We start from the raw sequence: 22,755 nt of genomic DNA on the forward strand, positions 1-22,755 counted from the left end.
CAAAATGTTTCTAACCAATTTCATATGTGAAAGAGGAATGACCACGTCTAGCTGTCTTCACACAGGTGTTATTTCATGGACTTCAGTTGAGTTACTCTTGATTTCCACTGGTTGGTGTAAGTAAAAAGAGGATTAGGCTCTTAATTTCCTTATTGTTGCAGCTAGTGAGGTTCTCTCACTGGCAGGAGAAGTAGGATAAGGGGGAAGAGTTAAGGTTATTTTGGGTTCCTCAACAGGAGTATTCTTTTCAGCAGTTAGGTGTCGGATTTTTTGTTTTTCAGTAACAAAAAACATTCAAAATTCCAGACTTTTAACCCACCCCCAAATGCCCCTGATTTGAAATCACCATATTATTAAAATATTATCAATTAATGGCTGATTTACAGTCTTAACTCTACCTTACCAATGCTTTCGGTTAGGGAATACAGTAAATACTGTGTTTGCTAATCTGTCCTTTATTACTGCTCACATGAGACTATAAATACCAAAATATGAAAAATGTCAGCTATAAAAAAAAAAGTCAACAAAATACACATAGGCACGAAAGATTTAGGGCAAACAGATATTATGAACAAAAGCATGCAAAAAGTTTAAGATATAAAAATACCATCTCATTCCACTGTAACTCCTGCAATCAAGTGATACAAGGTAAATAATTCAATATTTAAGGCTTTTGATTCTAAAAGGCACATGCAATACAGAATATTCAAAATGTTTTAATACACAAATGTTAGAGCGACATGCTGTTTTTACATGTTGCAGGATTCATGTCGCAGAAAACAGATTGGAGCGAGGCGGTGTGGCTCCCCTCCTCCACAGGGAAGGTTGAGCCCTGTCAATCATCCCCCAGGGCGGAACCGCTGGGCGGAAGTCCCGCCCCTCAGAGGGTCAGGCGGCAACCTGGAAGGATAAAAGCCGGGCCCCAGCTGTCAGTCAGGCCCTAGCCGCCGCCGGGAGCAGACGTGCCTGCCGGCTCTTGTCACTGGGAGGCTGCTGAGGCCAGAGGCTGGTACCAGGAACTGCCAGAGCTGCCCTGCAGCCGCTACGACGAGGAGCTGCCAGAGCTACCCCACAGCCACTACAACGAGGAGCTGCCAGAGCTGCCCCACAGCCGCTAAGACGAGGAGCTACCAGAGCTACCCTGTCCTTACTACGGCCAAGAGGAGCCATCGGACCAGACTTGGGCCGCCTTCCCGGAGGTATTCCCGGACCTACCGCCCAGCCTTGAGTGGGAGGAACCCATGGTGCTGGACGTCCCGGCGGACCAGGTAGGAGCTGAGGGGGAAATAAGAAGTAGCCCGGGGGCAGCTGACTACAGTCAGGCTGCAGAGGGCCCCGAGCCTATGTCAGTGTGTTTCGGTCAGGACCCCCACTGACCGCCATTAGCGGCGACAGCCGCTACTAGGGCCCCGGGCTGGAACGCAGAGGAGTGGGCGGGCCTGCGTTCCCCCTGCCACCTGTAACCGGGTGGCAGAATCCCCTTCTCCCCGGCCTAGAGAGGCCAGTGTGATTGAACCATTGTATCGCTGTGTGTTTGGTGCCCTGCCCGAACCAAGGGCTGGGCCCCCTCTGACTTTGCCATTGCTCTGCCCTGCCCCAAAAGGGCCAGAGCTCCTTGTACTGTGTTAGGTGCCCCGCCCGAACCAAGGGCTGGGCCCCCTCTGACTTTGCATTGCTCTGCCCTGCACCCAAGGGCCAGAGCTCCTTGTGCTGTGTTTGGTGCCTGCCCGAACCAAGGGCTGGGCCCCCTCTGATGTTGCCACTGCTCTGTCTTGCCCCAAAAGGACCAGAGCTCCTTGTACTGTGTTTGGTGCCCCGCCCGAACCAAGGGCTGGGCCCCCTTTGACTTTGCCTGTGCTCAGTCCTCTCCACAGGGACCGAACGTCCCCCGGACGGTGGACTGCGGGTCCAAGGGGCCAGACCCTTGGAGGACAGAACGAGGCCGGTGTGGCTCCCCTCCTCCACAGGGAGGGTTGAGCCCCGGCAACCCTCGTTACACAGATTCTTCCTAGAACTTTTTACAAAATGTGAGATTAGCTGTTTCATTTATTTCTGAGACCACTGACAACCAATGGATGGTATATTGTTACACCTCCCACATCTCCCTTTCTATGTCCCAAAACTAAATGAAGTACACTGTACTACTCTGTGAATGTGCTTAAAGCGAACATAGTTTTTTCCTTACAGACCAATAAAAAATTCAGATTAAAATATATTTTTAACAGACTAAAAAAGGAATAATGCTCGTTTTTCCCCTCATCATTTGAATTTTCCTACGAATTTCCTCACAAATGGAATAGAGACATCTCATATATATTAGATTCTTTAATACAGTGTAATTCTTCTATTGGTGGGGACAGGAGTTAATTCCATAAAAGCTAGAGGAGAGACATGCATAAAAATCTTACAAACTGATGGGAAAAATTAAAAAATCCCTGTTCCCGCCTTTTTTGTTTAGGTAGTAAATCAGCATTTCAATGGACAAATCTTCTACCCTCATCAAGGACAACATGATTTAACAAAAGCACATGCCTACTGCACTTATCTCTAACTTTTCGTGTCTTAAAAGAAGACAATAATCAGTGAAGGAACCGTTTGGCTAACCAATGGCCAAACTCTCCCCTTATATACAGGTTATTAGGTATAACTTATGTTGCTCAGGAGTGTAAATAATCCACACTCTTGAGGGATGTAATTGACACCGACCCAAGCGCTAGTGTAGACAGCGCTATGTCAGCGGGAGAACTTCTCCTGCCAATAGAGCTACTGCCTCTTGTGAAGGCAGGAGGTAAGTTGACAGGAGAGCTCTTAGCTTACAGCGTGTCCACCACAAGCACTACAACGGTGCAGCTATGCTGCTGTAAGTGCTGTAGTGTAGATGTAGCCTATAAGTTAAAACTGAAGCTTTACTGAAGATCTAGATAACATTGCTTTTTCAGTGATGTAAGCTATGATTCTCCGATTCATAGTTTAAGAGGAGTTCATGTCCGACTATGTAGCCATTCAAAGAGTCCCTTCAAATTAAAAATACCAATAGCTAGTTTATAAAGGTGTAATCAGAGTGTTCAATTTGAACCACAATATTGGTACAATACAAATAATGTTTAAGGAAAAAAGAAAAATTGATTCCTCTTAAATGAAACAGAAATAATCTTTTAAGTACAAGTTTGAATGTATTACCTTATAAAATAAGAAATGGGCAACTTGCACAAGAAAGTGATAGTTCTTGCATTCAGAGCCGCGTAAACTACAATTCTGTGTTGGAGTTTTAGTTCCTGGTATTCCTTCCTTTATGGTACAGATTTAATACAGTACTTATCTATGTAATGGATTTTTTGTCAATATAACACAACAGTTTGAATGTACTGATGTAAACACTTTGCAGGTCTGCATGCACACAGCATTTCTTCGCAGCCAAAACTTCACCGACAGTCAGGAACACACTGACTAACCCATCTCTCACTCCTGGCCCCTAGGAAGCTGTTATACTTACAAAGCGTCTATTTACATTTTTGTAACAAATAAGCTTCAAATATGGAATATATCCAAGGACTAAAAATTTCTATTTGAAGCCCACGGCCATTAGTAAAGCAGCCCATAACTGGGCCTATACAGCTGTTTTACTGAGCAAAACCAAGTAAATGTTTTAATGTTAAAAATCAAGAACTTGTATATGTGGTGGAAGGAGAAAAACCCCTCCCTCAACACAGCAGTAAAATTGCCATAAATGTCTTAAGACTCAGAAGGAGCAGCTTCCTAGTCTCTAGAGAAATTCTAACAGAAGAGAGGCAAAAATACTATATCAAAGCTTCAGAATGTGTCAGTTTCTGGTAATACAGAAACTCAATTGTGATAAAGTTAGAGGATCTGCAACTGCTTCAGTTTTGTGACAGATTTTCTAGTAAATGTCAGCAAGCGATCATGCACAAATGGCTCTATTCCTTCATTTAGAATATTATTCTTCCCTAATAAGAAGAACAAAAGGACAGTATTCTGCCATGTTTTAATGCTCTCCTAGCTAAAGCTGCAAAAATATTATTTCAATCAAACCATTCTTTAGACCTACAAAGGAGATAAGGACATTCTTTCTAAACAATCCCAAACCCTTGATTTCTCCCCTTTCAAGAATTTCAACCAGGTTAGCCTCACTAAGGAATGCTTTTACCTGAACTCATATCTTTTAAAGATATACTAACCAAACAAACCTCTCAAATAATTCTTATATAAGATTGCCTGTGCACTTAATTATTCAGCACATGGAATGAGAACACACATTTGCTGGAATGCAGCATCTGAAATATTAATTGTGATTTTCCTCCGATAAACTGTTTGGTCACCTAGATGTTTCTGCTTCTATTCATACAATTAAAAGTCAAAATAATTCAACTGAAATAATAAGACAGCAGAATCAGACTTAGTATTTGTCTTATTTTCAGAGCCTTAGGTATTTTCAAGGTCCATTTTCTAATGAATGATGAAGTACATAGAGAAGAGAATGAGGGAGAACTATACATCTCTTGTGGTGAAATTCATCCTTGTGCAGAGGTCCAACAAAAACGCCTATGCTCAACTTCAATTCCATGCAAGCCCTATTTTGAAGGCTTACGTAGCGTGACCAGACAGCAAGTGTTAAAAATCGGGATGGGGGTCGGGGGTAATAGGAGCCTATATAAGAAAAAGACCCCAAAATTGGACTGTCCTTATAAAAATCAGGACATCTAGGCTACCCTACCCAGTCACCCTAGGCTTACGTGGCCCATAGGCCTCAGGCTGGCCCTTTGAACAAGGGTTAATTTCACCATCTTTTTGATCCAACAGAACCTGCTGCTGCAGCATAAAACATTCTTGCTTTTTATAGAGAAGTTATCTCCACTTCCCAGTTTCAGCTCAGGAAGCGTTAAGCCAAGTTTGCCCCTGCAACCTTTTTAAAAGAGGATTGCATCATAAACAGGAATTAATTTTGTGAAAGGGAAATTGTTAAACCTTCCTGTCAAGGGCTCAGTCATCTGAGGAAATAGCAGACAAACAAATTAAGCACCCGTAGGTACAGCAGCAAATGCAGCATGGATTCATATTAGACAAGATAACTGCAAGGCAACATGTGCTTCCAGGCTTTGCAGCAGACAAATTTTGTGGAGGGAGCAGTTGATGGCAATCAGCTCTCATCATCTGTCCAGAGGTAGCAGAATTATAGGAGAGCCCTCCTCAAGCTAACAGAGGGTTGCTCCTCCCTGACTGGACACTGTGGCCCATTTCCTGCCCCGCACTAGCATAGCTTTGCACCACCACTATACCTCACAGCCTCTGTAGGATTTCACCAGTGTGGAGGGATTCTTGAGTGGCACAGATATAGGTGACCAGTTTACAGGGACACGACTGTGTGTGTGTGTTTGTGGGGTGGGGAGGGGAAGGATAAGAGGGCACTGAAGAGGATCCCTTAAACTCCAGGTATCTCCAGCTGCTGGAACAGAACCCTGGAGCTCTGGGTAAGAGTTAATTTGGAGTAGCCATCAGTCTGCTCTCATTTAAAACAGGGACCAGCTTCAGAACTGGGGGAGCGAAAAGATCATTTACAGTTGTTTTTGCAGCACCCGTTCTGCACTGAGCCCTCACCAGTCGCAGCTCAGTATCTAGTCTAGAGATTCCTCACAAAGAACAGTTTCCTCAAGCTCCCACTTTATAGCACTCACATCAACATAGCCAAACTCCATAGAAGAGCATGCAATGAACCAGGGCCGGCTCTAGCAATTTCGCCACTCCAAGCACAGTGGCACGCCACGGGGGGCGCTCTGCCACTCGCCGGTCCCGTGGCTCCAGTGGACCTCCTGCAGGCATGCCTGCGGATGCTCCACCGGAGCTGCGGGACCAGCGGACCCTCCGCAGGCATGCCTACGGGAGGCCCACCGGAGCCATCTGCCACCCTCCCAGCAAGCAGCAGAATGCCCCTTGTGGCGTGCTGCCCCAAGCAAGTGTTTGGCGCGCTGTGGCCTGGAGCCGGCCCTGCAATGAACCAGGCTCCCCATAGCTAAACTACATGCAGAAATATGCTGTATAAACCAGCTCTGCCATAGCCATTTTGCAATGAGGGAATCGCACAAAGGGTCAGGGCAGGATTTTCTGCTCAGACCACTCAGCACCATGTAAGCAGTGCTAAGTGACTTTAAATTGGCTGGAGACAGAATTCTTGCCCTTTTTCCCCCCCGCCAAACTCTCCACTAGTGGAAAGCTGGCAGAGGTAGCTCCATCGCATGCTGTGCTAGCCGTCCCCACCACTTGCATAAGGGGAAGTGGTGGTGGTGGTGTGATAGGAAGGGTCTCAGAGAGAATGGGGCATGCCAGACTGGAGCTTCACTACACAGATTTTCCACTGGCCTACAGTTCCTTATGCCAGTAGTATACACTAGTTAGTGCTGCCTTTGCACTGGTCAGTCCTGAACTAAGGGGCTGCAACCAGCTACATGAAGCCCCATAGTTTGGATGGAATAGAGAATCAAAACCTTAGAGTCCAGTGCCAATCAAAAATGAAGAAACACCACCCTCTGCCCACAGACTATCTCCCTGTGTACTGCTATGATAATTTGGGGAATCTGTCTATGCATCGTTTATGAATTCTGGTTGCTGTATTTCTGAATACCCCTGTGTATGTGGAACCCACTGTTTGCTGATAGGGGTTTTATGATGTCCCTGGGTCAAATCAGACCACGGACAATGGTTGGTCATTAGACCTAAAATGGTCACCTATTCTGGTGGAATCACCTTGGGACAATGGCTTGGCTGAAACTGGGAGTTAGTTACTCAGACTTCGCTGAACGGAGTGGAAAATCCCCAGCAGCAGAACAAAGAAACCAAGGGACTGATGCTGGCTTTTAAAAGCCACCAAGGCTGGGTAGGTCAGGGAGACTCAGGAAAGTTTGGGCAGGAGAGAGGAGCATCCTGTTTAACAGCAGGACCAGCAGAGGTCAGAGAAAGTTAGCTGACAGAGAGAGAGAGAGAAGTTCCAAGTTTCTGAAGAGAAATCATGAGCTGCAGGAGAAGGGTCCTGGATACCCCGAAGAAGTCTATAGAGCGGTAAGGAAACGGAGGCAGCAAAAATGCATATACATGTGTTTATTAGATCTATGTATTCCTCGTGGTAAGTAAAGAGTAATCATGTTTAGAATCGTATGCAAAGGCTGTCTGTACGTCTGTTGGCTTTCATTGTCATGTGTCCCTGAAGAATTAAATGGTAAACCCACACTGTCCAGGAGGTGGAATCCTGGGGAAGAGTGTGCTTAAGCTACAGGGATCACCACTGGTCCCAGGGGCTAGGCAGTTGGACTGCGGGGTCTCAGCTCTTAGGAGGAAGTGCTAAATAGAGAGTATGCCCACAGAATCCAGCCAGGGGCAATGATTATTCCTGCACCCTCTCCAACATACATATGGAGGGGAGTTTTAAGAAAGAATCAAGATGTCTTGTGCACTCCACTTTATCTTGCCGTGTTTTCAATTTCCTCCATCTCAAATGGAATATGTAAAAATTTTTTCCAAAAATATTCAGAGAGTTTCTTGTTTGTGTGTGTATGCTGAAAGGTAGAATCACAACAGATCTTTTAATGGCCATAGCAGTTGCACGTATGGGGTCAAATTTCTGGAAGCCCACTACACAACTGGAACAAATAGTTTGAGCAAACATTGGGGTTCAGATTCACCCTGTAGAAAGGGACAACAAAACGCATACCCAATACTTTAATCCCACATAATCTTTTTGGAATTGAAATGGTGCAAAGGCCATAGGCTGGCCCTCTACACAAAGAGGAATTTCACCCTGGGTATGCAGGCCTAATTTGCTTTAGCTTTTAGTGTGATTGCATGCACAGGAAATGGTTAACAGGCCATTTGTTGACACATTTGTTATGACTGCAGAAGAAGGGTCAGAGCCAAAACTAAACATGATGTAAACTGGCATCGTTCCACTATCCAAGCTGAGGATCTGGCAAACAAGACTTTACAGAGGAATCAAAGTACAGGATCCTTACAAGATCACTTGCACCTGCCTTCACATGGGGCTGTGCGTGTTGAGGAAAATCCAGTGTCCAGATAATGGAAAGAGTGACTAGAAGCATAGGGGGGAAATAAACACAAATTTGCCTTGTTATTCTGAAGTTTCTGAGTTCAAGTTGTGTTGCAATTCACTAGGCAAGAACCAGACAAAAACTGTTTTTTAAGCAAATACATTTTTTACAGCACATTTGAGCAGCTGCATACAATTCTCCCTTACCTTTCCATTCATCTATGGTTCGTTCTTTATTCTCTATCGACTCATCATATAGTTCGGCCTCAGGCTCATCATCAGGATCATGATACTGAACAAAGTAAGCATGTGCGAGTGCTTCTGAGGCAGTTATTCTTTTATCACTGTCTAATATAAGCATCTTCTCAAGAAGATCTACAGCTAGGGCAAAAAAGAAACTCAAATTAAACTTTAAACATATCACGTGGATAAGAGAAAATCTAGAAGTGAAGATATTTCATAGTGAAAGTTTACATAGACCCTCAGAATCCTTTTCCTTGTTCTTGATATTTAGAGCAAGAAAAAGGAAAATTAATGGGAGAAAAAAATATTTCAGACACATACTGTGTCTCCACACACACAGTATATCATTATTTCTCCCAAGATCATGGAAAAAGCATACTTTTGTGCAATACAGCCTGTAGCCTATGAGGATACACATTCAGAGTAGAATTTTCAGCCATTAAACAAGCCTCTGTTTTGGTTGGTGCATGACACAGGCTATAATGGGTGCACGTCAGGTCATTTTAGACATCTGAATCCTGATTTAGACTTCCTTCTAAGGCCCTGACCATGCAAATACTTAAGCACGTGCTTAATGTAGACATATGATGCGTGCACATGCTTAAATTAAGCATATGCATGTGTGTCTGCAGTATCAGGTCCTAAGTGACCTGTAAGATTACACTTGCAATTATTTGTACCCATAAAAAATGTTCATATGACGATTGTAAAATAGCCTTAAAGGGAACAGTCAAAAAATACGTACAAAATGTATTCATTTTAAGTTTGCATAAAACTATACAATATTATACATGAGAGATATCTGCAGGACTGGAAGTGGTTTATATATTATGTTTTTAATATACATATATTATAATTTATATATGAAAATTTAAGTGTATTGCTTTAACATATAAATTATCATTAGATTTTTTGTTTGATTTTTTCTCTGTAATGTATTATATTTCTTACTAGCATCTTTCTCAGATCATACTATCTGCTGCTTAAATTTGTTCTAGTGGCCCAGAGCAAGTGGCAAAATGTTGATTCAGACAATTTATCTTTTAATTCATTTGTATCAGATAACGGCACTCCATTTCCCAATTAAACTGAGAAATCTCAAATCAACACCCTATCAATAAAAATGTTGCTTAACTTCAGTACATTTTCACTATCAGACAAAAATACTAAATTATTAAAAACATTTCTGCTTTACCTTTGCATGGGATTAGAAAAACTGACAAATTGTAACTTTAATTTTTTATTGAGTTGATGCAGAGTAGGATTAAACCCCATATTTTTCTACAGATTTAGCTACATTTTAATTTGACTATTGAGACTGTTGCCTCATTAATTCTCAGTATTTATGTATTTTTTTCTAACAGTCAGTCACATTTAAGAGGAATCCCATTTCAATAAAATATTGATGACCTAATATTAGGTTATCAATATTTTATTTAAATGGGATTCCTCTTAAATATGGAGAGGAGAGTCATTACATTCTAGGATCTTTGATTTGAATCGTTCTGGAGCAAAAAGATGATGGATACTCATTTCAGATAAAACATTTTTGATCATTCTTCTGTTAGGCAGTTCCAAATTTCTCTTTGCTCTAACTCTGGTTATCTTTCTATCTGTGTAGCTATGCAATATTTGACAGGCTTTTACTTTTTGAAAGCAGCCATTTGCCCTCTAACCCATGGATTGCTGTTCACTGGGAGCTACCTGACTTTTCTTCCTACCCAGAACAGGGTCTGAATGGGCTTAATTAGAGTAAGATGGTGGTCTCAGAATCAAGAGGTTTGGTAATGCTTATGGGGTACTGCCCCATTGTCATTCAGCTAGTTTTAATATAGCAAGTGTAAAACTTGAGCTCAGATGCTGGTGAAGGAACCAAATTGCATCAGTCTGAAAACCCTAACACATTCTTACCTAAAGGGTTGGCACCACGAAATACTGCTTTCAAATCCTGTTGAGGCATATGTGGTAGAGATTCAATGTATTTCCTAGCCTGGGAATAAATCAAGGCATATATACAGATTACATTTTTGCTCAATAGTAAGCATGGCAACTCTGGAAAATAAAAATCTCTAATTGCTATGTTTCCTACTCATGGAAGACATTGTCTATACAAACTCATTATGTGCGTGTGTCTAGGTACAGTCTATCATCTTTATATGTCTTATAATTATAAAGCCCACAGGCAAGAGGGTTTTAAAAGGTGGAATTTTCCCCTTAAAGTTATTTCACATGGAAACACTTGTTTATGTTTTCGTCTACCTGCATAACAGGTTTATCACCATAAATCCTAAAACAACCATCATATCTGCCACGTCTTTCAACCACGAAGTCAGCCTATATCTCCTTTCAGTTACCACTGGTAAACAGGTACTATCCTATCCTTCTCATACAGATCACCATTGTCAAATACTAATGTTTAATCAACTAAGGCTCAAATCCTGACCTAAGATGCCTCCAAGGTGCAGAACCTCAGGACCTTTGTAGCTTGCCTTGGCTGTGGGGCTGAACTGGAATCCTCAGGGCCCCCACGCTAGAGACAGCACATAGCACATACTCAGCTGCCCAACCCACATATTGCAGGCAAGGTGCTGGGACTTGACATCATTGAAGACATTGCTTTCCTGATGTCCAAGCTGATGAGCAGGTGACCTACTGGTAATGGGACAGAAGAGACTAAATAGGGTCTTGACGGTAGACAGACAGATCCTCGCAGATGACAGCTCTGAAAATGGAATTGTCAAAGGAGAGAGGACAGAGCATCCCTGCATGCATCAGAAAGAGTCTCTGAGAAAACTGTAGCTTCTTTAAGAAAGGTTGTTAATAATACAGGGATTTCATCCCTGATCATCTCTCTTCCCTATAGATGGGTTATTTCCCCTCTTCACATGTTACTGCAGGAAACTGAGAAACTCTCCAGGGCCCTACAGAAGACAGCAAGAGGGACAGAATATGCAAAGAGCTGCTCAAACTGATGGTGAGCTCATGACGACCAACTCCCTGGCTCCTGGTCAGAGAGCAGGTACTGAGACTTCTGTTTTCCTTCTCCTGTGGATCTGATGATCTTCAGGATCAATTGGCCCTGCACATCCTGGTTACACACTAATAACACTGGTCTACAATTTTTGAGAAGTCGTCTGCTTCAGAGATAAAATGTGGTATTTATTATGTATTTTGATGTGCTGAATTCAAATATGACAATTAAAACAACTGGATTGGCTACTGTTTCTAAGATATTTAAGTTTTTACATTTTATGTCTATGTATATTGTGTAGATAGTAGAGTTTTAATCATAAATTGTAAACCTAGGTCTTTTCATGTGTTTATGGTTGCTTTACATGATAATATTTCACCTGTCCTGTTTATGTAACACTTTAAAAATCAGCAAAAGGGTTATATAAATAAAATTTATTATGAAACAAAAGGCAAAAAACTATTATGTACATAGTTTAGTCCTATTCAGTGTCTACTCGGCGCTTCTTGGCTTGTCTCTTGTATTCATTAAATGGAGCATCTCTTGTCACTGTCCAGCAATAGTCTGCAAGCATTGATGGGCTCCATTTGCCCTGATAGCGTTTCTCCATTGTTGCAATGTCCTGGTGAAATCGCTCGCCGTGCTCGTCGCTCACTGCTCCGCAGTTCGGTGGAAAAAAATCTAGATGAGAGTGCAAAAAATGTATCTTTAGTGACATGTTGCAACCAAGGCTTTTGTATGCCTTGAGGAGGTTTTCCACCAACAACCTGTAGTTGTCTGCCTTATTGTTTCCGAGAAAATTTATTGCCACTAACTGGAAGGCTTTCCATGCCGTCTTTTCCTTGCCACGCAGTGCATGGTCAAATGCATCATCTCGAAGAAGTTCACGAATCTGAGGACCAACAAAGACACCTTCCTTTATCTTAGCTTCACTTAACCTTGGAAATTTTCCACGGAGGTACTTGAAAGCTGCTTGTGTTTTGTCAATGGCCTTGACAAAGTTCTTCATCAGACCCAGCTTGATGTGTAAGGGTGGTAACAAAATCTTCCTTGATTCAACAGGTGGTGGATGCTGAACACTTTTCCTCCCAGGCTCCAATGACTGTCGGAGTGGCCAATCTTTCTTGATGTAGTGGGAATCTCTTGCACGACTATCCCATTCGCAGAGAAAACAGCAGTACTTTGTGTATCCAGTCTGCAGACCAAGCAAGAGAGCAACAACCTTCAAATCGCCACAAAGCTGCCACTGATGTTGGTCATAGTTTATGCACCTCAAAAGTTGTTTCATGTTGTCATAGGTTTCCTTCATATGGACTGCATGACCAACTGGAATTGATGGCAAAACATTGCCATTATGCAGCAAAACAGCTTTAAGACTCATCTTCGATGAATCAATGAACAGTCTCCACTCATCTGGATCTTGAACGATGTTGAGGGCTGCCATCACACCATTGATGTTGTTGCAGGCTACAAGATCACCTTCCATGAAGAAGAATGGGACAAGATCCTTTTGACGGTCACGGAACATGGAAACCCTAACATCACCTGCCAGGAGATTCCACTGCTGTAGTCTGGAGCCCAACAGCTAGACTAGAGCCAATCAACAATTTTAAGCATCATTTTCGTTCTCAGTGACCCAGAATTAGTAAAGTTTGACTAATTTATTTCAGAAGCATTTTGGCTGTAGAGCAGTGAGGAGGTTACCGTGAGCCTTCCTGGTATGTACTCTGGGTCAGGATACAGCCACTGGAGAGATGGAATCCTGCTCTGAACTCAGTTCTCTCTGTCACAACACATCACTGATATTTCTCTAATTTCCCTGCAATCTTTTTAAGCTTTTCAATTATTATGCACTAAAACAAAAGATACTTTAAAGTATTTTGAGAGGTCATTCCAAGCTACTGTCTCATTCAAAATGTATCCTAGTACAGGGTTAATCTTTAACTTACAACAAACTTCTGAAACCAGAAGTAGCAATATATTTCTTTCTACTTTCTATTTTACTGGAAGTTGTCAAGAGGAGTTGGACCAATATGGCTGCCATTACCAACATATTTCAAAATATTTTTCCTCTTTTTATTATGGAGGTTGGCAACTCAGCTTTCTAAAAGTGTGATTGCTCTTACCAGTGGAAACCAGTCATCTACAGAGAGTACAGGTTTAAAGGACAGAGAACAAGATTAATTTCCCCTCCCCTGAGACTATATCCCTGAAAGGTGTTGTGCACTCCTGGGAGATGATACTGAGCATGTTCTCCTCCCATAGTTGGTAAGAGAGCTCAGCACCTCAGAGAATCAGACCTTTAGGAACATATGTTCATATAACTTGCTGTGCAGTTTTTAAATATATAGCAGCTATACTTTCTTGCATGGAAACTATGGGCTAAAATGGAAATCAACCATTACTCAACAGAAATCATCAGACATCTGTGCATTTGACCATATTTGTGCCTAATCTGTGCTGATTTATTAACATCCCAATTCCTCATTTAAAAAATCCATCAGTGATTGTAGGAGACCAGGCCTGTTTTGTCTTCCAGCTATCTCCAACTGAGACCAATATTAATTTGGCTGTACTTTGTTTACTCACCAGCCTTTCCTCCATGTCCTTGTCATCTCCACAGAAACCCACCCGTTGGAGCCCAGAATATTTAAATAATTCAGAATCTGCAAATACTGAAAGTGGGATTATGGGCTAATCCCAAATTAAGATATCATATCTTCAAACTAACTCAGAGACTTGTTCGGAAACATCTGGTGAAGTTTATATAAAGATTCCCTGCATTTTTCCAGTTTTTTAAATCCTCTGTTTATCAATGAAAATAAGTTTGGATTCTTCATTTAAGTCTTGATCCTGCTTTGAGTGGAGTGTGGCTGGAAATGCACAACTGTTGCTCTTCAAGTACAAATGGAGGCCACAAGCAACATTAAAAAGTAGACATAGTCCTCTGAGCAGAAGTTGAAAAGTAAAAGGAACAGGATGCAGGTGGAGAATGGGCTTACTTGAGGAGATGGGAAGGTAAGTGCTATCCTCAGCCTGAAAACAAGGCATATAGTTATGGACCAGCTTCCCTGGTATTACTCCAGTAACTTGGAGGTAATACAGCAGGACTCTCATTAACTGGGGTCTGCTGCTCTTGGTTCTCCTGTACTCTGTATGTGCACAGCATTTCTTCACTTGTACACATAACATTTTTAACCTAGGATGAAGCTATAAGGAAGCAAAATAAAACCTTCTACTTTACCTAGATTAAGAAACTGACAACAGGTTTTTTCAGTGTACAAGAGAGGAGGATGGGCTTTCATTTTAAATTTAGAGCGAGAAAGAGGGATTTTAACCAAGAGCCAAATATTTTGAGAAACTGGTGAACACTCGAAGGCCTCACTGACTATGCCAGGTTGCTCCATTGTTTTGTCTGACCCATCAGGCTAAAAAACTCAAGTACAGGCCAGATCTCTGGTAACGTTAGGGCCAGCAAAGGCCCTTATACTATTGCTGCTGGTGGTGCCCAAGTTGCAATATAGGGCAAGCCCTGGGGCTGATCTAATTTGTGCCTCCTAGTGCCATTTCCCCATGGGGCTTGAAGTAGTGAGGAATCGCCAAGTGCAGGTCTCCCGTGGTCACACTTCCATTCATCTCATCCCTTTCCTGGTCCCCAATATGCACCGCCACCCTGCTCCAGAATTCCCCTGTCCCAGGGCTTCTTTGGAGGTGATATAGAGATGGCTCTGCCCTGGGTAGAGGTGTATGTTCTGCAGTGGGGGGAATACACCAAAGATGTGGGGAGTCATAAAGGAGGCAGGGTCTGTATAGACCTTTTGTGATTACTTTGGACCAGCTAACATCCAATGCAAGGGGTGAATTCCTCCCCCAAATTCCCAATTGCTTTAGGAAAATCAGAATTTTAATAATCAAGTTTTAGATCTACAAATACACCAAAATGCAGATTTTTAAAGCTTCCTAAACCTCATTTCCCATCACATGATCTTCCAAGGAATCACAAAAGACACCTCTGCAAAAAAAACATGAACTATATACACCTCTACCTCGATATAACACTGTCCTTGGGAGCCAAAAAATCTTACCATGTTATAGGTGAAACTACGTTATATCGAACTTGCTTTGATCCACCGGAGTGCGCAGCTCCCCCCCTCCACCCCCCGAGCACTGCTTTACCGCATTATATCCAAATTCGTGTTATATCGGGTCGCGTTATATTGAGGTAGAGGTGTGTGTGTATATATATATATAAAAGATTCCTGGCATCCATTGATTAGACTTACTGAGCTTTAGTCAGTGAACATCTAAGAACATGCAATCGTTTGTTATTAAGCGAGTTTCATATTTGCAGATAAGATAGTAAAATATTTGTGTAAAGCTCTGTACGGGAATATCAAACAAATGACATTTGTACAGGCAAATTAGTGCCCAACTGGGACACTCTCACAAAACTAAACAGACTAGCCCTCCAGATAAGTCATAGTCCTAGGAATTTAACCTGTAAGGAAATATTACAGTGGTTACACCATTGGCCTGCTAAACCCAGGGTTGTGAGTTCAATCCTTGAGGGGGCCATATAGGGATCTGGGGCAAAAATCTATCTGGGGATTGGTCCTGCTTTGAGTAGGGGGTTGGACTAGATGACCTCCTGGGGTCCCTTCCAACCCTGATATTCTGTGATTACCACCAGAAATAAACCCACCCTTTGGGGCACAATCACACACATACACACACAATCTGACTCATTAAGGTGGCTCTGAAACAAAAGAAATGAACTATGAAAAGATAAAAGCCACTATAATAAGAAGTCTATTCTCCCCATCAGTGAGCCCACAAAATTACTCTGAGCATTAACGAGTTACATATGATACATCTCTGAACCTAAGATACGTGCAAAACACAGAGTTTGTACTACACTGGCCTCAAGAAAAACCAAGTGACCAAGCATTGGAGAGCCCTCCCTACATTTTTTGGCTGGCCCAGTCTCTCAGCACAGGGTATGGAGGGAGAGCCACCTAATTCCTGCCTCAACTCTTCCCAGGAGCCTGAATGCTCACAAACTGTGGGGTTGCCCCAAGCCCATAACGCTTACATTTAAAAAAAATAAAAAGCTGGAAGTTGCAAGAAAATAGAGTGTTAGCCTAGCCATGTTAGTTTCCTCAATTGTTCAACAGATATGAATATACCGGTAAGAAAAACATTAACACACACAAAGGCAAAAAACCAAAAACAAAACAAACAAAAACAAAAAAAAGCCTTCACAGAATGAGAAATAAAGCACTGTTAGAAATCCAGCAAATTAGCAAGAAGGTGTTAGACCAGCTTTATTTACTTGTCACCTATACAGCTCTTAAATTCTGCATTAAGTGTTGGAGTAGCACATTGAACACAGAGGTAAAATATTGACTGCCTGTGTGACAGTCCATCATGCTCCTATGCCACTGAGCGCCTCAGAAAGCAGTCTCATGACCACACAGATTTCTCCACCAAAAATGCGTTCTTTCTCCTTGAGGTCTGTCCTCTGATGTTCTAGACAGTAAAAGCAAGCAAAGGTGGTTGCTCCAGGGACTATTCCGGGAGCCATGTAAAGGATTTAGCCATGTAAAATATGTAAAATACGTAACTAAATGAGCTAAGCCAAAGTTGTTACTGCTGAGAAGGTATAAATATGCTGTAGTTTATCTCACCAGATGTTTATTATATTGTGCCCATCACCATAGCATTTCAGTGCCTTGACAGCCCAACCCAGGTCACAAGTCTCAGCTAATTAACACTCCTAAGGACTTCCCCTGGGGCCTCTGTTGTTACTGCTTAAAAATCTAGCTTCTTGATAAAAAAAAATTAAAGAAATTATTATAGATTTAATAGGGAAACTCACACAAAGAGAGACAGTAGTTTGGACAGAAAATATTTGTTTTAATGGGTTATTCTATTCATGCATCTTATGCATAGAATTTTAATTATAAAATTATGCTTTTGGTGTCGCATAATGAAAGTGGATCCCATATAAGTAGTCAGCAAAGGTGAGCGCATATGAGCCACAAAACTGGGATCCAAACAATATAGCCCTACTCAGAACACAGTGGTATTTGGATCCAGCATTTTTGTTTTGATGTATCTCTAGTGATGAGGGTGCAAAAACTAAACAGAAATCAGTTGATAATAATCTAATGTTCTTTGCTAAACATCAGTTTTATTTATTTTTCAACGTACTGCAGAAAAACAAAGGATCATCCAAATTGACTGCAAGATTACTGAATACATTCTCACATATTCAGTGATTGTTTTTTCAAGAACTAAAACTAAACTCTAACGTTTTTAAGAGCACCTAAGCAACTTAGGAGATAAGTCTCATTGAAAGATGAAATCTTCAAAGTTACTTTTGAAAATTTTTACCCCACTTGCTGAATGTTGCCACTAGCAGCAAAAAAGCAACGATTTTAAACAGCTTTTTGTATTTGGAATTGAGCAGCACGCTATCTAACACAACCAATGGCATACCACCCCAATTATTATGAAAAAGTAAATTATTAACTCAGCTTAATTATGGAACGGTGAACTCACATGTTCCGATGATATTTTCTTGAGAAGTTCAGAACTAGGTGTTCCCACAACTTCCATTATTCTCTTTAGTTGGTCAATATCTGCAAGTATTCAAGAAAACTCCAGGAAAGATTGTAAAAGTAAGCAACAGACAAGCCTTGTGTGTTTAAATAAACCCTGAACTCCTGCACAGATGGTCAGATCCTCAGGTGGAGGAAAGGACACCGTTCTATAGACTGCAATGGAGTTAGCCAATTTATACCAACTGAAGATTAGGTCCAGAGTGCCTTATTGTCCACTGCCCAGAACCTTGTGTATTCATTCACACATGTGGAATGTGAGTGTAATATGCTACCACCAGTGTAAGGTCCCAATTCAACACAGCCATATGCCTAACTTTGAGTTGAATGGAATTAAAGCATGTGCTTAACAACTTCAGCCTAGCTCAAGTGCTTTGCTGAACATGGATGACTGCTGACTCAGGGGCTGAGTGGAGAATTCTATCTGGGTAGCATATTACATCCACTTTACACTGGGGCAAAGGAGTGTAGAACCAGGCCCTTAATCTTTAAAATGTACATCTTATGAGTTAGTATATGATCTGAAAAGTGAACCACATAAACACTTCCTCTAGTGATTCAAGATTAATTTAAAGTTGGAGTGAAGTTGATGAAACACTACAACCCTAGATTGTATTTTACAAAGGGAAAATAAAAATAAAAAAAAAACCACCACACACCCTGGTAAGTCTATATTATGTAAAAATTCTATTTTTGGAAAGAATATACACCAGCTTACCAAAATAGTCAGAAACACCACCTTAGTCAAGGGATGCGAAGCAACAGGTATTATTAAGAACATTGGAGTGATGCTCTGGTGCCATTGTTGACAATAGGGTCTGACTGATTTAAACACTACAGAAAGCTCAATGGCAAGATGTTACCATATCTTAGTCGTTTTTCAGGGATCTATAATATCATCATGCCTTTTCCAAACATGGCCATAGTCTAGCTTTAGCTGCAATGTTAGGATTTTTTCACTTTTTCAGAGTAGTGAGAACAGTCAGGCCTGGTCAACGCTACACAGTTAGGTCGACGTAAGGTAGCTACTATGGCCTGGTCTACACTACGCGTTTATACCGAATTTAGCAGCGTTAAACCGATTTAACCCTGCACCAGTCCACATAATGAGGCCCTTTATATTGATATAAAGGGCTCTTTAAACCGGTTTCTGTACTCTTCTCCGACGAGAGGAGTAGTGCTGAAATCGGTATTGCCATGTCGGATTAGGGTTAGTGTGGCCGCAAATCGATGGTATTGGCCTCCGGGCAGTATCCCACACTGCACCATTGTGACCGCTCTGGAAAGTGGTCTGAAATCTCGATGCACTGGCCAGGTAACAGGAAAACCCTGCGAACTTTTTGAAATTTCATTTCCTGTTTGCCCAGCGTGGAGCTCTGATCAGCAACGGGTGGCCCATAGCAAGTCCCAAATCCAAAAAAGAGCTGCCAGCTATGGACAGTAGCGCGGGACATACTGGAATCTGAATCGCTGTATGGGGAGACAAATCTGTGTCTATCAGAGTTCCGTTACAGAAGTACGAAATGACAAGCATTTTGAAAAAATCTCTAAGACCTATGACAGTCAGAGGCCACAGCAGGGACTCAGTCACAGCGCTGAGTGACAAGCATATACGGAAAGCAAAGAATCAAAATATGACGCTCATGGAGGGAGGGAGGGGGGACTGAGGACTCCAGTTATCCCACAGTCCTGCAGTCTCCGAAAGCATTTGCATTCTTGGCTGAGCTCCCATATGCCTGTAGGGTCAAACACCATTCTGTCCCCAGGGTGGTTCAGGGTATATTCATCGATTTACCTACACCCTCCCTCCGCCGTGAAAGAAAAGACAGCAGTATCCCCAATCCCTCTTCCTTTCCTGCTTGGGATGCGATCGGTATCAACTGATGGGCAATGGCTAAAAACCGTCTCATCATCCTGTGACGTGCTTGCTGGCGCCGTCAGTGAGGTCGGGCCGGGGCGCCTGGGTAAAAATGGGAATGACTCCCTGTCATTCCTGGCAGAAGGTGCCAAAAGCTGGGTAACACATCCTCATCATAGCAGCTGGAGCCTGACTGCTCCATCAGCACCCCCCTTTCGTGTCTAAAGAAAATGATTCTGTACTCCTGGACTATCATAGCAGCTGGAGGCCATGCCCCTCATTTTATCTCACTAAAAAGTCAGTGTTTCTTATTCCTGCATTCTTTATTACTCATCACACAAATGGGGGGACTGCCACGGTAGCCCAGGAGGGGTGTGGAGGAGCGGAAGCAACGGGTGGAGTTGTTGCAGGGGCACCCGCCTAGAATGGCATGCAGCTCATCATTTCTGCCGGATCTCTGGGGCTCTGACCAGAGCGCTGTGCTCTCTGGCCTCTCTAGTAGACTTGCCCCCATATTCTAGGCAGGACTGACTCTATTTTTAGACAAAACATAAAGAAGGAATGACCGGGAGTCATCCCATTTTTGTCCATGCACCCCCGGCTGACCTCAGCGAGGCCAGCCAGGAGCACCCATGACAGCAGCAGACAGTACAAAATGATTGATAACCGTAATCACCCAACATTTATTCCAAATTGCAAACGGTACAAAATGACTGATAACCATCATACTCATCACCAATTTTTAGACAATGGCAGATGGTACAATAGGGATGGTACATCTCTGCTACCTTGCAAAGGCAAAATGAATGCTGCTGTGTAGCACTGCAGTACCGCCATCTGTCAGCAGCATCCATGTACACATTACGGTGACAGTGACAAAGGCAAAACAGGCTCCATGGTTGCCATGCTATGGCATCTGCCAGGGCAATCCAGGGAAAAAGGGCGCGAAATGATTGTCTGTTTGTTGCTTTCACGGAGGAAGGATTGAGTCATGACATTTACCCAGAATCACCAGCGACATTGTTTTTACATCATCATGCATTGGGATCTCAACCCAGAATTCCAATGGGCGGGGGAGACTGCGGGAACTGTGGGATTGCTACCCACAGTGCAACGCTCCAGAAATCAATGCTAGCCTCGGTACATGGACGCACACCACCAAATTAATGTTCTTAATGTGGCCGTGTGCACTTGACTTTATACAATCTGCTTTACAAAACTGGTTTATGTAAAATTGGAATAATCCCATAGTGTAGACATACTCTATGTAAGTGCCCTACTACACTGACATAATAATGCCACCTCCACAAGAGGTGCAGGGCTTAGGTCGGTGAAGTTAGGGTGATGCAGTGTCTCTGTAGACTCATTACTTACATGGGCTGTTGGCTGTCTTGTCAATTTCATGGCTCCAGAAAAGAAAGCTGGATAGCTACAGCCCAGCTCCCCCCAGCACCACACTCCCAGACGGCTGCTGCCCAGACACTCCCTAGTTCCCACTCAGGGAGGCAAGAAGCCCAGGTGGCTCCAGCAGGGAGCTGCATGGAGCTGAAAGCCCTGGCTCTCAGTCCCCTAAACTGTCTCTCTTCTGATCAGTGGAAGCGTTCCTGGTGAGGACGCGCACCACCAACAGAAGAAGGTTAGCATGGACATCAGCTTCTGCAATAATTACTGTGGTGGCTGTAAGTTCACCTAACATAGGTTGAGTTAGGACAGTAGTGTAAGCATGCCCTTAGTGTGGAAAACAACAGAATCTGATGTACACTGTGCCCCTGTTTTGTATGCAGAGAGGTTTTGTGATGTGATCTAGCAATCATTTCTTTATCATCCAGTCTTCAGTCTCCTTTTTTACTTCCTCTGCATTTCCTTTTACTATTATTCTACCCTACTCAGCAACTGCCTTTTCTGCCCTCCTATCAGTCAGCGAAACAACACAGGCTGCAATAGAGCCCATCAATATTGCACTATGAACCATAATAGTCCCACTAGTTTATGTTGGAATGAGGGATTTTTATGTTGCCTCTCTTGCCTACATACAAATAAAAACAACAGTTCTACAACAGTAAGTGACATGCATATTAATTCAATTTTAATAAATGCATGTTGTTTTTGAGAAGCTGCACAAATGAAAGAAATCAATCCTTCTTCAACTAGGTCATTATTTAAATATCAGGCAAAAAATAAAGATTGCATGTAGCTTCTTGTGGTTTAAGAAAACCTGTTATTGCTTTTCCTTCTGATGGTTGTTATGTTCAGCAGTCATATATAGTAAATTGAACAATTAGCAAAGCTCAGTTTGCTGTATTGAAGGCTTGTTACCTGGCAAATATAGCCTTAAGAACATTTTGGTGATTAGAGAACATGAAGAACTGTCGTGCATTTGCACTTCATGTAACTGCATTTTATGTTAAGGATACAGTCATTTCCTGGAAAAAGAGCCTTGCCTTTCAATAGCTCTGCCATGATGCATCCCACTGACCAAATGTCAACTGCCAAAAATAAAGAGAGAGAGATATGCATGATAAACATAATAGAAATGGTTAAATGCAGTTGCTTTTTTCTGTTGAGACTATATTGTTTGTAGTTTTAAAATAAGTATCTTACTTTACCTGTTTGATTATAGTGCATCCAGTTTAACATGATTTCTGGGGCTCTGTACCATCTTGTTGCTACATATCCAGTCATTTCATCATCAGTTTGTCGGGCTAAACCAAAGTCTAAAATCTACAGAAGAAAAAAAATAAAGATTTCTCATTATTTTTATTATAGGAGTTGATTTGTTCCCTGTGTTTATTTCTGGCTTACTTCAGCCATCAAAACACCTCAGCTGGCAATGAATTCGACCCTCAACATTTCATACCCAGCCCAAGTTTGCTCCCAATCTCATGCTTTCTGGTAATACTAAGAAAAATGGAGTCTTTAATGACTAAGAACCTGATCTTGATGTCAGTGGACCAACTTATGCAGTGCCCCATTAAAGTAATCGGGGCTATGTGCTGGTGCCAGGGTCTCT

The 22,755-nt window shown here is 42.3% G+C and overlaps 1 protein-coding gene across 2 annotated transcripts in view; it reads right to left on the minus strand.

The window, feature by feature from the left end:
- The window catches only part of MAPK11 (mitogen-activated protein kinase 11), a 57,673-nt gene that overhangs the window by 5,375 nt on the left and 29,543 nt on the right, over nt 1–22,755 (minus strand). For both annotated transcript variants that reach the window (XM_032769383.2, XM_032769382.2), the window contains 5 exons: nt 22,352–22,466; nt 22,160–22,231; nt 17,829–17,908; nt 10,205–10,283; nt 8,258–8,431 (listed from right to left, as the gene is read on the minus strand). In XM_032769383.2, the coding sequence (XP_032625274.1) occupies nt 8,258–8,431; nt 10,205–10,283; nt 17,829–17,908; nt 22,160–22,231; nt 22,352–22,466 (520 nt within the window). The remainder of the gene's footprint in view (nt 1–8,257; nt 8,432–10,204; nt 10,284–17,828; nt 17,909–22,159; nt 22,232–22,351; nt 22,467–22,755) is intronic.

Source organism: Chelonoidis abingdonii, chromosome 1 (assembly GCF_003597395.2).
Source record: "Chelonoidis abingdonii isolate Lonesome George chromosome 1, CheloAbing_2.0, whole genome shotgun sequence".
In the NCBI taxonomy this organism is placed as follows: domain Eukaryota; kingdom Metazoa; phylum Chordata; order Testudines; family Testudinidae; genus Chelonoidis; species Chelonoidis abingdonii.